This window comes from Emys orbicularis, chromosome 5, assembly GCF_028017835.1.
Source record: "Emys orbicularis isolate rEmyOrb1 chromosome 5, rEmyOrb1.hap1, whole genome shotgun sequence".
In the NCBI taxonomy this organism is placed as follows: Eukaryota; Metazoa; Chordata; order Testudines; family Emydidae; genus Emys; species Emys orbicularis.
Window position 1 is genome coordinate 56,406,003 of NC_088687.1, and position 14,378 is coordinate 56,420,380.

At 45.5% G+C, this 14,378-nt stretch overlaps 1 protein-coding gene across 1 annotated transcript in view; it reads right to left on the reverse strand.

Moving 5' to 3' along the window:
• Positions 1-14,378, reverse strand: part of FREM3 (FRAS1 related extracellular matrix 3) — a 113,675-nt gene that overhangs the window by 11,774 nt on the left and 87,523 nt on the right. The window contains exons 9-15 of the mRNA XM_065405346.1: positions 13,200-13,397; positions 11,982-12,146; positions 7,701-7,883; positions 7,194-7,324; positions 4,027-4,185; positions 2,054-2,357; positions 591-722 (exon numbers count right to left, since the gene is read on the reverse strand). Coding sequence (XP_065261418.1) covers positions 591-722; positions 2,054-2,357; positions 4,027-4,185; positions 7,194-7,324; positions 7,701-7,883; positions 11,982-12,146; positions 13,200-13,397 — 1,272 coding nt within the window. The remainder of the gene's footprint in view (positions 1-590; positions 723-2,053; positions 2,358-4,026; positions 4,186-7,193; positions 7,325-7,700; positions 7,884-11,981; positions 12,147-13,199; positions 13,398-14,378) is intronic.

Consider the following 14,378-nt stretch of genomic DNA (forward strand, 5'->3'; position numbering starts at 1 on the left):
GAGGTCAGTGGAGTTACACCAGTGTAAGTGAGAGGAGAATCCAGCCCACTGTGGGTATGTCTACACTGCAATAAAACACCTGTGGCTGTCCCAAGTCAGTGGACTTGGGCTTGGGCTGCAGGGTTATAAAATGGAAGTGTAAATGTTCAGCCTGAGCCCGAATGTCCACACTGCAATTTTATAGTCCGGCAGTCTGTGCTGCACAAGCCAGAGTCAGCTGACACAGGCCAGCCACAGATATTTTATTGCTGCGTAGACACAGCCTGTGTGTAACAAGATTTTTGTAATAGTTTCTGTTTCAGATGCAAAGCATGTGATAACATACTAGGCTGTAACAGGGTTTAAAAACAGATTTAAACAAAGCATGTTCCATACCGTGGACAGGACCTAATGTATCACCACAGGGGAACACCTCTCCAACCAAGAGCCTACAGTGCTGTTTCTTTCAAGAAAAATCCCTCTTTGTCAGAAGCAATGCTAAAGTTTGCTATAAGGTGGGTACATGGCTTATGACTGCCACTTATCTGTGGCTGCTGGAGATGAAAGTCCAAGGCAGCATCTGATCACTTCTGTGACCTTTTCATGCTTACCATCCATATGAGGCATTGTAACTGTTAATTTGATCAGGTTGGGGTAATCGGGATCATCTGGACCCGTGTAGCGAATCTTGGCTGAGAAAGGTTCTGCTCCAACCGTTCCTGGGATCTGAGGTTGACAAAGACCTGGGGGGAAGGAGAGATCATGAAGAGTCTGTTAAATTGTGACACACGGTCTAAACTAAAGCAAGTCAGAGCTCGTTCTACATGTCTATAACAGGGCTGGATTAAGACAATGAGGGGCCCCGACACACCATAATGTGGCGCTCCTTGTGGCTCCAGCTCTACCCTCCTGTCCCTGTTGGAGCCCTGGCATTTGGGGTGGAGCCATGCATGTCCACTTGGAGTGGTGGTGGCAGGATGTCTCCCTCCCAGAGAGGCAGAAGCAGCAGCAAAGGCCTCCAATTCCCTAAATTGTCAGAGAGGAAAAGGTGTATACCAGTATACCCCAGCAGCCAGGAGGTATCTAGGCATATGGGGGAGTGGTCCAAGCCTGCTCCACTCTTCTCCTCCTGCCACAGGGTAAGTATACACTGCAGCTGGAAGTGAGCCTCCCAACCCAAGTAGACAGACTCCCACTACTGGACGTGGCTGCACTGGTGGAGGCTTGGGCTAGCCACCTGAACTTGGACCCGGTGGGGGGTGGGGGAATCGGGTGGGTCTCAGCTCAGGTGTCTAGCCTTAGCCTCTGCCAGTGCAGCAATGACCACTCTGCTATTATAAGCATGCTAGCGTGAGCCCTGCTAATACAAATCTGTCCAATTGGGCAGGGAGACTCAGTCCTACCTGCAGTGGGGACATACAGAGTCCTCTACACTGGGATATTACTGACAGAGTCCTTCAAAGTAATGGGTCTTGGAAATAATATCCCACTGAGATGCATGGGGCAGTTCATACCATAAGAGATATTGTTCCTGGCTCTCTGCAGACCCAGGCAGACCTCACTGCATCAGTTACACACACTTCCATGTTTTCAAGCTCTTCTTCCCACGCATCAGGCAGGGAAACTTACATGCTTTAAAAAACGGAAAACGGAGATTCTGATCTAATCAGTCACATAGTTCTTGAGGAGCTGAGGCCCTGGGCATGGGCCTACAGTGCCTATGCTCAAACCAGCCCTGGTCTACAGATATCTAAATGTTCCCATGTTCAGAGGTCCTTCAGTTCTTCTGAGCTGGCTTCACTGCTCTCTACTCATTGTCAGTAACTGTGCTGTTTTGATGTCTAAAATAGAAATATCCGTATTTGCTGTACATACATATAAAGTGAAAAGCAGAGGACACATTCAGGATCCTGCTGTTTGGTTCACTAGAAAGAGATGCCAAATAAATGAATCATTGTCTCCATTCCACCCCCGCCCCCAATATCAATGACACCTGAGTTATGGGTAGACACGAAATGCTGACATTACAGGTCTGATGTGGCACCTGCCTTTCACTCAACACGTTACCACATACCGTCTTCTCTGTTCACTGTGTTAATAGGGCTCAGCAGTTCCAGACCCACATCACCATTGGCACTGACAGCCCGTGCTGCACACTGGACCCTTGATCCAGCCTGGAAGTATATGGAGTCCAGGGAGATGGACTTGGTGTTGGTAAAGAAGGTGTTGGAGTCCACTTCCCGCATGGGGCTGGTGACACCGTCGCTGCCACTCGGAGCACTGACAAGCCAGCGGTACAGGGTCAGAGTGTCATTGATGTTTTCAGCAGCGCAGAGACCCCCAGTCTTGTCATAGTCTGAATACTTGGGATTACATGCCTGCAGGTCAACAGACACACAAAATATACAACTTTATCTCTAGTTGCCTGTGTGCTCTGGGAAAGCTAAAAATTAATTGCTGTTCTAACACAGTCTTCTGGTAAAGTTTCAGTACTTAACACCTTTTTACGGTTCGAGTGCTCTGTCACACAACTCAATTAAGGAGACAGGAGCGAAAGTCTGGGACTTTAAGAAGGGGAAATGTGGAAAACGCTTCAATTTATCATGTACTTGTTAACCGCATCTCCCTTTGCTGCGCAACCTTGGAAGGTAATGGGAGCTACACGTGTTCAGCACCTCTGAAAATCAGGCCACTTATTTGTGTGTCTAAAGATGGAGTTGGGTGCTTAGCTTTAGGCATCCAGGTTTGAAAACTCTGGTCTTAATCTCTCTGCATCTTCATTCCTAATCAATAAAATAAGGGGACTGATACTTAGGCCTTATCTATACTTATGATGGTCTGCAGGTCTGAGTAACTACACGTCACAGTGAAAGGCAGGCTGTGTCCACACTTGTCACTGTGGTATGTAGCTACATGCAGCAGTGAAAGGCTCCAGAAAGATGGAAGCAAAAGGAAAAGGTTCTGGCCAGGGGGGGAAGCAACAGGATACTTCGCTAAAAATAGCAGTGTAGACGTGGGAGGCACTGCTTGGGTGTGTCTGGAGCTGTGGAGGGTGGGAGTTCAGGCATGAAGGGCCCTTTACTTGCCTAAGCCATGCCTCACCATCTACACTGCTATTTATACCTGCGCTAGCTGGGTGCGCAGTGTCTACTCTGCACACCACTGTAAGTGTAGATGCACCTTTACATACCTAACTCACAGTGGCGTTGTGGGGCCTGAATGATTAAGGTTTGAGCTCTAATCCTGGTTCTGTGTGACCTTCCAATCTTAGTTTCCTTGATTTTACTTACCCACCTTTTCCCAGGGGCGTTGTGCAGAATACACCTCTACCTCGATATAACGCTGTCCTCGGGAGCCAAAAAATCTTACTGCGTTATAGGTGAAACCATGTTATATCGAACTTGCTTTGATTCACCGGAGTGCTCAGCCCCACTCCCCCGGAGCACTGCTTTACCGCGTTATATCCGAATTCGTGTTATATCGGGTCGCGTTATATAGGGGTAGAGGTGTACTAAATCAATGTCTGTACAGCACTTTGAACCGTAAACCACTATGTCAAGGACTAATAATTATTATTTTTATGTATAACAACATAGCTGCATTGTTGTTACCATGTTGGCAGACGACCTTAAGAAAGCAGAAACTTCACTGGAGGCTTGATCCAACTGTATAGGTAACAAACTAATTTTCTGTGGACTGCAAGTTCTTCCTAGGATTGCCCTTATAAAAAAATACTATAGCATTCATTCAAACCACTACACTGTACAACACGTGTAAATTACTACAACATCAGAGCCATTGCTGTAGAATATACTAAACAAGCATGTGCACACTTGGAGGTTTTTGTTTTTTTAAATCATGGCTATGATTGCCAGGGCTTCCCAAGCTCACTCAGGTCTAACAGTAGCACATAGTAACTGTCTGCTACTTGTAGATCTTATCCAGGAGTACTTTTTTCTCTGTTTGCAGCCTGAAAAGCACCAAATGCCTTTTAGGCCATTAGTAAGTAGTATCATTTAGACAAAACCATGCAGGAACAGTTCATACCGTTACACACACAATAGGGTAACCAGTAGGAGGATGTGGGTTCCCTTTGCTTTTAGAAGTGTCATCGTACACCAGGAGCGATACAACCTGGGGCACAGCTGGGAAAGTCACATCTGCAATGCTGTCCATTTCTTCGATGTACACAATGGCTTTGTTCATCTGAATTGTGAGAATGAAAAGGTTACTACTGCAACTGAAAACGGGGAAAAAGCAGTGCTGCAGCTGGACTTCTGCCTCTGAAATTCATTCGGGTTTTTTCCCCCCCCAGAGTTTTCTTCAACTGTTGCCCATTGATCCTGCCTATAAAAGGATCGTCTGATGTTAACCTCCCCCCCCACAAGCTTTGAGTCTATCTGTAGAAGGTCCGTTCACGCACAATTAACTATTAATCAATATCACACCGCCCCTGTGCCTGTGAAGGGAAAGATAATGATTGGGAGCAAGAGTAAAGATTAATTCTAAATGCCACTGATGCCAACAGCTGCATGTGCGTGAATCAAAGTAAGTATAAGGTCCTGGGGGCAAGATTTTTTATAATGGGTGGTTAATGTTTGGCTCCTAAATCCACATTTGGGTTCCTAAATGAATTCAGCCTGATTTTCAGAGGTGTTTAGTACCTGATGCTTCAATTGATTTCAATAGTGCTTCTGGGTGCTCAACACTTTTGAAAATCTGGCTGCTTATTTAGGCGCCTAAATACAGATTTAATACCTAATTTTAGGCTCCCGGTTTTTAAAATCTTGGCCTACTTTGAGTTTACCTTGGTATCAGGATAGGAATGGTATAATGTATCCTAGGATTGTAGTATCTATTGCGATACATGCACACACTGTTATATATACACATTACCCAGATATCTCTTGATGCCAATTGGCAAAGGGCACAAGAGGTACATAAAGGTTACAGGAATCCCCAGGGCCTGGTATTTACATTCTAGTTCCCAAAAGAGTGTCCTGTGAGGTCTCTAATGAAAGCTTGTGTCATACTGGGCATCAATATCACTGCAAAATGAGGGTACAGATGTTGTGGAAGGAGTTATGTCTATATATTGAAAATTATGTTCTTAAGGTCTGTGTCTAGGGACTGGTCACCAGCAAAGTGAAAAAAAGGTCTTCTTTCAGGCAAGAAATGTTTATGTATCTGTCTGTTTACATATAAATTAAGTATTGTATGGTTCACAATACGTCTCCTCTCACCAGTCTGAACTGAATACTAAAGAGGGATTGTGAAATCTTCAAACAGAGGAAAGAAACAGGAAGCGGTAAACAGCGGGAAGAGGGAACCCAGGTTTGAGGTGCACCTCCAAGGGCTGTGCTGATATATTTAGGGGTTCAAAGACACACCCTGGCATCCTTCACCTAGTCAGTAAATGGACAGCAAATTTGCTTCATGAAAAAAAGGGATCTCAACCAGACATGGCTGAAAATGCTGGAGAGAACTTTGGGTGAGATAAGCTCATTTAGACAGAAGCATAGCTTGTTAGTTAAGCTTAGTCTCTAGGAAGCATGTTATGATTTTGTTTGCTATATAACCATTTGTTTCCAATATTCTTACTCATTATCTCTCGAATCTCTGCCCTTGATAATTAACTTAGTCTTGTTTTCACTATAAATGTATCTAAAGTGCTGAGTGTTCAGCAGAGCAGTGTTCTAAGGTAAGCTGTGGTGTATTGAGAACAGTAAGCTAGTAATTCTGTGAGCATTCAGTGGACAAGGGGCTGGACACAACAGGGAATGCTCTGAGGACTCAGGAGTTGGTGTGTGCCTGTCGCTAACCTGTACGGAGAGAGTGAGGCCTGCAAGGCAGTGCGTGTTGCCAAAGGCTGGTGGTTTCAGGGAGCTGATCCACAGCAGGCACAGTCAAGACTTCCTCGCACTAAGGGCGGGTGGTGGTGAGATGCCTCATAACCTCAGGTAGCCCCAGGAAGTGTCACAATATAGTTGCAAAACAAGAAGCTGTAAAAAGAGCTGAAGCCAAATCCAGTCTCTAGAATACAGTCCAAGGAACCAGGACCCTTTGGGTTGCAATAGCCCCCACACTCACGGTGCTTCCCTTCTGCACTTCCATGGAGTAGAAAGGAATGGCCGGTGGCTCCACATCATTACCCTGTTTGTCCCAGACCCACCTCAGCCCCATCCCCAAATCTCTGCCCATGGAGATTCAGAAGGAGTCTTTATGGAGCCCTACTCTGCAGTGCCGAGGGATATGGAACACTGCTCAGGACCCCCCAAAACTCCCGGTCAGCACTGCAGAACAGCACTGTGTCTGTTGCATCCAGAGCCCTCCATACCATGCAGTTTGTCCTTTACAAAGAGTCTGATGGCTGAAGGGATTTCCGGGGCCATGGAATTCACTGTTTCCGGGGCCAATTTTCTAAGTTTGATATATGCATTTGTATCTAATTCATGTGCATCTGCACAGCCAGTTAGGGACCTAGCTGACCACGTGTAAGCATGAACACCGGACTGTCATGCATGTGTTGGCTATTTAAGCAACTAAATAGGCACACTGAAAATCTGAGGCTACAGCTACACTGAAGGCAGCATGTAGAGCACAGGAACTACATGTGTAGATACATGCAGCAGTGAAAGGCTCTGTTGGGGGGAGGCAGCAGGGAAAGGGTCAGGCAGCGAGGAAAGGCTCCAGCAGCTCTTTGTTGCTGGAGTCTTTTCCCACCCCCAGAACCCTTCACTATGGCAGGGAAAGGCAGAAGGACATTGCTAAAAATAGCAGTTAGATATGGGAGGCACTGCTTGGACATGTAGAGAGCTGTGTAGGGTATATACGTTGGGAGTTCAGGTGTGTAGGGCACTCTACTCACATAAGCCATGCCTCACCTTCTATACTGCTCTTTATACCCATGTTAGCTGGGCATGCAGTGTCTGTACTCTACACACTGCCCTAAGTTTAGATGTAGCCTGAGGGGAAAGAATGTAGGAAGGGGGAGGCCTTTGAAAATCGGGAGGGCTATATTTCACAAAATATCCCTACAATTACTGCATATCATCACAGGGAAATTTATTTTGAAAAACTTGCAATCTAACTCAAAAAAGTATCTGTTATTAATGAATAAAGGGATATTTAAAACATTGACTGGGTTTAAAAAACAAGCATACAAACCAAACCAAACAAACATAGCGAAATTAAAAACAAGCAAACATCGTTACCGGTGTTTCAGCCACCATATTTTCATCTGGTTTCAAGTGGACTGTAAATGCTTCTCTCATTTCTCTCACTCCATCGTATAAGACCTCGACTTCAACAATATGTTCAGCTTCTCCTTCTTTGAATTCAACGTCTGGTTTAGAGACAAACAAATTAACCTCTTTTCCTAATCAATAGCAGAATCACTGTTCTCTCTATCGTGGATGTTCAAATGACACATTATGTTGGAATAGAACACTTCGGCTTTTCTGTTGGTTCCAAACATTCAGAGTAGGCTATAAAATATATGAGCTCATTAAACTGTTGAAGTGGTCCTGCTGAATGACTGAGCCTAAGTATACTTGAGTCTACTTTCATCTGATACGAGACACATGAATTGCTAGAGTCATTTTTTAAAAAGAATTAGGGAATTATATGTAAAGCCAATAATGTTGCTGCTTGCTATACTTCATTCATTTGCACGATAACTTCCTGAAGTGGCAATTCAATAATTCCACGACAATCCTTACCATCAGACATTGGATTATAGTCTTCCCCAGAGGTGGCAGAGCCATCTTTCGTGTGGATTCGCACAACAGAAACTTTTGAGCTGTCACCCAGACGTAAAATGGGGATTTTTATAACTGCAACCTCTCCAGGCTCCCGAGGCTCCTGAATGCTGTGTTTGATTTTGGAGAACTTAATCACTGGTTCTGTAAGGGAATTGGAAAAAAAGTCACTCTTTCCCATTTGGATCAAATGCAAAAGTCATTAATGGACTGCCAATAGACAGCTTAGACGAGAAAAATGGGCCAAATTAACCCGGAAAGTCAAACAAATGGGCTGGCTGTTTTGTATCTTTTCTTAAAAAGAGAATGACTAGTACTGTGGTTGAGACAAAGTGGGTGAGGTAATAGCTTTTATTGGACCAACTTCTGTTGATGAAAGAGACTTAGGTTATGTCTACACTACCGCAGTAAGTTGACCTATGCTACGTAGCTGGAGTCAACGTACCTTAGGTCGAATTACCATAGGGTCTACTCTGCGGGGGGGTCAATGGGAGAAACTCTCCCGTCGACTTAACTTACTCTTCTCGTCGGGGGTAGAAGACGGGGTCAACCGGAGAGCAATCTGCTGTCGATTTGGCAGGTCTTCACTAGACCCGCTAAATCAACCGCCGGTGGATCGATCTCAGAGCATCGATCCCTGCTGTAGTGTAGACCTGCCCAGAGACAACCTTTTGAGCTTACACAGAGCTCTTCTTCAGCTCTGGGACAGGTACTCAGAGGTCACAGCTAAATGGTAGGTGGAAGGATTGGTAAGCATAAGCGTTAACACACATTATAAGGTACCATTCAAAATGAAGAGGGCCATTAACACCTGTAGCCATAGGAACAAGGGAGGGTGGTTAGTGGGTTATAAATGGTTGTAGAGAGACATAAAACCAGTATCCTTATTAACTCTATTATTTTTGGTGTCTAGCAGAGTTAGGAATTTAAGCTCCCAGGTTTGTCTTTTGAAGGTGTTGTGCACGTTTCCTTTGAGGGCAAGGACATAGTATTGTGGTTTTCATTCAAGAAACACAAAGAAAAATAAATGGTTATTTGTAAAAAAACCTGTTTATCCAACTTGAATATATGCAGTAGGCTGTGATAAGGCCACTGTACTTTCTTATCCAAGAGTGTACATATATAGGACTGTGTAAAAGCGTCAGGGCCAGCTCTAACTTTTTTGCTGCCCCAGGCAAAAAAGAAGAGAGCCGCCCTGCTGTACCACCCCCCCCGCGAGCGCCGCCGAAATGCCCGCCCCCCAGCACCATGCCACCCGAAGCCCCGCCCCCTCCAAGCGCCGCGCCGCCCGAAGCCCCCACCCCCCTCCGAGCGCCGCACTGCGCCAGCCCCCGCCCTCCCAAGACCCCGCCCCCCAAGCACCACGCCGCCCGAAGCCCCACCCCCCAAGCACCACGCCGCCCGAAGCCCCCGCCTCCCCCCCCGAGCACCACGCCGCCCGAAGCCCCCGCCCCCCTCCGAGCACCGCGCCGCCCGAAGCCCCCGCCCCCCCTCCGAGCACCGCGCCGCCCGAAGCCCCCGCCCCGAGCGCCACGCCGCCCGAAGCCCCCGCCCCGAGCGCCACGCCGCCGAATCAAAAAAAAAAAAAAAAAAATCGAGCGCCGCCCTGCCCCAAGCACGTGCTCGGTCGGCTGGTGCCTGGAGCCGGCCCTGAAAAGAGTGTGACTCTGAGACCGAAAGGGTTAAGCAACTTGCAGGTTAAATGACCTAAATTCAACCTTTAAAGACATATTAGAAAAGTATGTAAATTGTAATTGGGGCTATTCCTTATAAATAGTCAACAAAGCCATGTTAGACAGACCAGCGCGTTGAAATGTAGACTTGCATTGTTAGAGAATTGGAAGAAGATAGTGATTGTATTGGTCTGTGTTTACCTATACTTTGTTAGAGGTTAACAATATAACCAGACAGCTCCTGTCTGCCACTATATTCTATTGATTCAGAGATCAAACGAGGATATTCCCCCCCCCCAAAAAGCAACCACAGGTCACACAGGATCTTCTCAAACCCAGTGTCAGACCCTGATGCTGTCTCAGCTTCCCTACTCTCATATAAACTAGCATGCCAACTCACCAGTCAGTGCATCAACAAAGCTCCCACCAGTGTCAGTATTTCATTTTTTCCCCAAGGGGTACATTTATTGTTCGAATGCAAAATTCAACATCATGGGGGGGATGGAGACATTGGAGTCACTGCTTCATCTGGTTTGTTCTGGTGGAACCTCTGGATCTGGTGCATACTTCTCCTCAGCTGGATCAGGGGACAGGTCCAGTTGCCTTCTCCAAGAGAAGGGAAGGGGTGACTTCCCTAGCAGACTGGACCAACTCTGAGGGATAGTACTGGTCCCCCAGGCCTCAGTATGGCCAATAGGATGGATCAAAGTGGGGTTGTGGAGGTCTCCATGGCACAGTGTAGCAATAGTTTTGAGGCAGATGATGAGGTGGAGATTGGTCCCAAGCTAGTGCAGGCCTTCTATCCAGGAAGGTGTGTCTTTGGAGGAGGTAGTAATGATTCATAGGACAGCTCAGAATCTTCTGATGAGGAGAAAGCCAATTCCAGATCCAACAGCGGTACAAATGGTGCCACCAGAGGGAAATTGTAGCCAAAAGATGGAGTGGGAGACAGACCCCTCCCAAAGGTCAACTCTCCTGTTGGAGTCAGAACTTCTCTCAAAAGGGAGGGATCCAATGGAATAGCAGACAATAGAAGACAAAGATGGTACCATGGGTAACCAATGCTCTTGGTGATCGGTCTTCATTGGTGCTGGCAGATCCCAGAGTTTGTGTTTGGGAGGTACCAGAGGCATCAGTGCTGCCGGGTTGTGATCCGGTGTTGATGGAGCCCTAGACTTGTGGGCTTTCTTGTCATGCCTCTGAGACTTAGTCCATCCTAAGTTCTCTTGGGCTGAGCTTAGAGACTTGCTCATCTTAGGAAGGGCTGTATCTGACTTATTTGAAGTGGATTTCAAGGAGGATTTGCTCTCATGTTTATGAGAATGCTCCCTGCTTTCCCGACAAGACCCTGTGGAGATAGACTCCCTCGCTTCTGAGTTGGACCTTGTGGTAGGAGATGCACTCCTTGCTGAGTCAGGCCGATGCACAGTGGGGGTCCCTCGGCCTGGGTCCAACTGCGGCCTCATGGCCCTGTCCATTAGGTGCTTCCTACAGCTCCGAGTGCTTCCCAGGTACGACTGAGGAACGAACAGCAGGTACTGCAGCTTGTCATAACGTGGGCTTCCCTGAAGCAGCACAGGCAGTGTTGGTTGTCATCACTGATTGAGAAGGATCGCAGGCAGGAAGCACAAATTTTGAAGGTCGGAGTACTGAGCATAGTCCAGTACCCAAACAGGGTACAAGTTGGGGGGTGCTCCCCAGGTCAGGGAGGCTAACACTAAAATCTATCAGATAAAACTTTAAAACTCTCCAACTTCTAAAAACTATTTTCAGATATTTAAATATACGTTCACAGATAAAAAAAATAAAGCTGAAGCTTTGGACTCTGGAGGTTCCAACCCAGACCATGCGGTGGTGAAAAGGAACTGGAAAGGTGGTCAATTCACACTGCCCTTGATCTCCTTAGTTGGAGGCACAAAGTGATCCAGGGCACATGTGTGGACCAACAGACACTGCTTTCAAAATTCTCTGGCTCTGGGAGCATGGAGCGCATGCATACCTACACATAGGGAGGGACCAGCACTCAAAGAAGAATTGCTATTCACCATGTATCATTACACAAGAACAGAGGGAAATTCAGTGAAATTGAAAGGTGTTAAATTCAAAACCAATAAGCAGGAAATACTTCATACAATGCACAAGTAGCCTGTGGAACTCATTGCTACAACGTCGATATCAGAAACGTAGCAGGAAACAAAAATGGGTTAGACGTTTATAAGGGTAGCGAGAGTATTCAGAGTTATAACAGTAAATACATAACAATAAACAACAAGATGCTTTGAAGGGATTAAACTTCTTGCTTCACGTGTAAGCCAACTTCTAAACTATTGGGATTAGCAGGAAACTTCCCCTAGGGGTGGGTTATTCAATAAATGTCAACTAGAGGGTTTCTTGTCCCTTCCTTTGAAGCATCTGGTACAGGCCTCCGTTGGCGATGGGATACTGGACTAGATGGACCAATAGTCTGATCCAGAATAACAAGTCCTATATTCCAGCTTGCAGCTAATGCTGTGGTACTTCTTTGAATTTGTATATTTAACAATAAACACAAAGATGCTTAAAAACTCACTGTCTTCTTCATCCTTAATCTTGATCAGGGTCTCTTTTTGCTCCCCAATGGAGGCACCAAGCGCTGAGGTACTTTTTGGTGTTCCAAGCACTAGTCTGAATTCTTCCTCTTCTTCATAAATTGCATCATCCTCCAGTATTACCACACAGGGCTTCTCAATCTCTCCTGCAGAGAAGGGATAAAACAGGCATTATGATCACCCTCACATGTGCTTACAACCCAATTGCAGCACAAAAGACCCAGGATAAAAACCAAATGCACCTAATTTAAAAAACAAAAACAACTAATCTCAAGAGAGTGGAAGCAAACAATGTAGTTCTAGGATAGGGTAACTCAGACCTTTCTGCTAGTTCTATTTGATATCACTCAGCATATTTTCGGTATGGTTTTCATACCTTCCAGTATCACAACTGGCACTAATGGGTGTCCTCAGGAGCACTCAGTTGAGAGACCAAGGGTTGAGTGATCACATAGACTGAGCCTCCTTCTTACCCTTGGAAGGATGGTTAGGATTGAGGTATTTGTGGGGCAGCATAAAAAAAGCTCTTTGGTCAATAGAAAATTCTGTCTCCAGGGCTGTTAATTCCCATTAAACACCTTTCATCAGTGTTAAAATGTACTTTGAGAGACAAAAAGATGTCAGACCTAGTCTTTCCACTGAGAACTAGGACAGAAAGCCATAGTCACAAGCAGTGAAGGAGATCATTGACCAGGTAAAACTCATTTTATTGGAAAATTAAGTGTGTCTTTAAAAAAAAAAAAAAAAAAAAAAAAGATGAATCCGGGATCCTCATGGACCGGTTCTGTAGTGTTTGGGTGCAGCCCTGAAGAGAGCTCCTTGCCAATAATCGCTGCTGTGCTCCCATTGAAAGCATCAGATCTCTCTTACTCTCATGTTTTCAGTATACGTACTCTGCTTCAGAAGGACAGCAGGGGCAACTCACTTAGGTAGTTTGATTTCCCTTCCTTCCCCATTTTTGGATATAAAATATTTGAAAATGCTGAAGACTGAAACTGTGGATACAGAGCTCTTTGCTGAAAGCCTGTGCTGCTGCAGCATGTGACTTAATAGCCAGTTGGCATTATTTATATTGAGATTCTGCCCAAAATGTCCTAGGCGCCCAGCTTTTATTCATCAGCAGATGAGTCTTTTCCTCAAAAGCACTGAGAGTAACTATTCCTTCTGAGGATCTCCAGTTCTCACAGGAGAGATTTTACCTGGGAGAAACACCACTACAGAGTCATCTGTGTTTGGTCGCTCCTCGTAGTCCATCATGACTTGAGCAGAACCTTGGCGAGTGTAGCAACGGACGGTAGATTTATGGTTAATATCACCACTACGATAAATGACAGCCACTAACTGTCCATCTTTTTCATTCACTGTGTACCATGGTTTCTTGAACTGGACTTTGGGTACTGAAAACAGAAGATTTTACACATTTCATTGTCAAGTCCTCATGATAAGAATGCCCATGGCATATGGACAGAGGATGCTGGTTACATTCTGGAAGAGAAATATAGGACATGGACCCATTTCTCCTCATGGCCGTCTACAGCAATCAAAAGGGGTTCAGCTCAACAAGTGCTTTTAAAATAATACAGATTTTAACTCCAGAAGAATTAAAACACTTTCAATCTGTATTGACTCAGCTTATCCTTATCCTGCTCATCTAATCCTGCTGTCTACACAGCACACTAGTCTGCACCAAAGCTGTGTAAACATTAGTCCACATTAGCATGCAGTGCACTAACTGGCCCATATGGACCTTGCTGGAGTGCACTAGAAGTTCCCTGGTGCACATTAATATAGTCTATTTCAAACACTACTATATTGATGCTCACTTGACTAGGGAATTTCTAGTACACACTAGCAAGCTCCACATGGGTCAGTCAGTGCATGACACACTAGTGCACACTAGAATGTACACTCCTCTGGTGTGAAGTAACACACCTTCTAGACGAGCCCTTAGACTCTACTGACCTCACTGCCTTTCTTCCAAAAAAACAACAACCCCAAACCAACCCAGCAGCTGAGAATTTGGTGTAGTTTGATCTAATCTGTTTCTGAATGATGAGATTATTTTTGGTAAGTATAAGGAGTCTTTTCCAGTCTGAGATTTAGGAATGGAATTAATGTAAAAGGGATTGAGCGGCACAATCCTGCTCCCTCTGAAGTCAGTGTCAAAGCTTCAAAAAGGTACAGGGTTGGGCCTGGTGGTTGCAAATTTCACACAGCGTGAGATTGGAACTAAACTTTGAAGAGCATGTTTGGAGACCAAACTGGCCTAGAACTATTTAACTTCATTTATTTATTACAATGGTGTTAATCTGCAGAAACTTGAGACCCCAGGGGGTATTATCAAATAGCCAAGTGCTCTGAAAGGCATTGTGCTGATT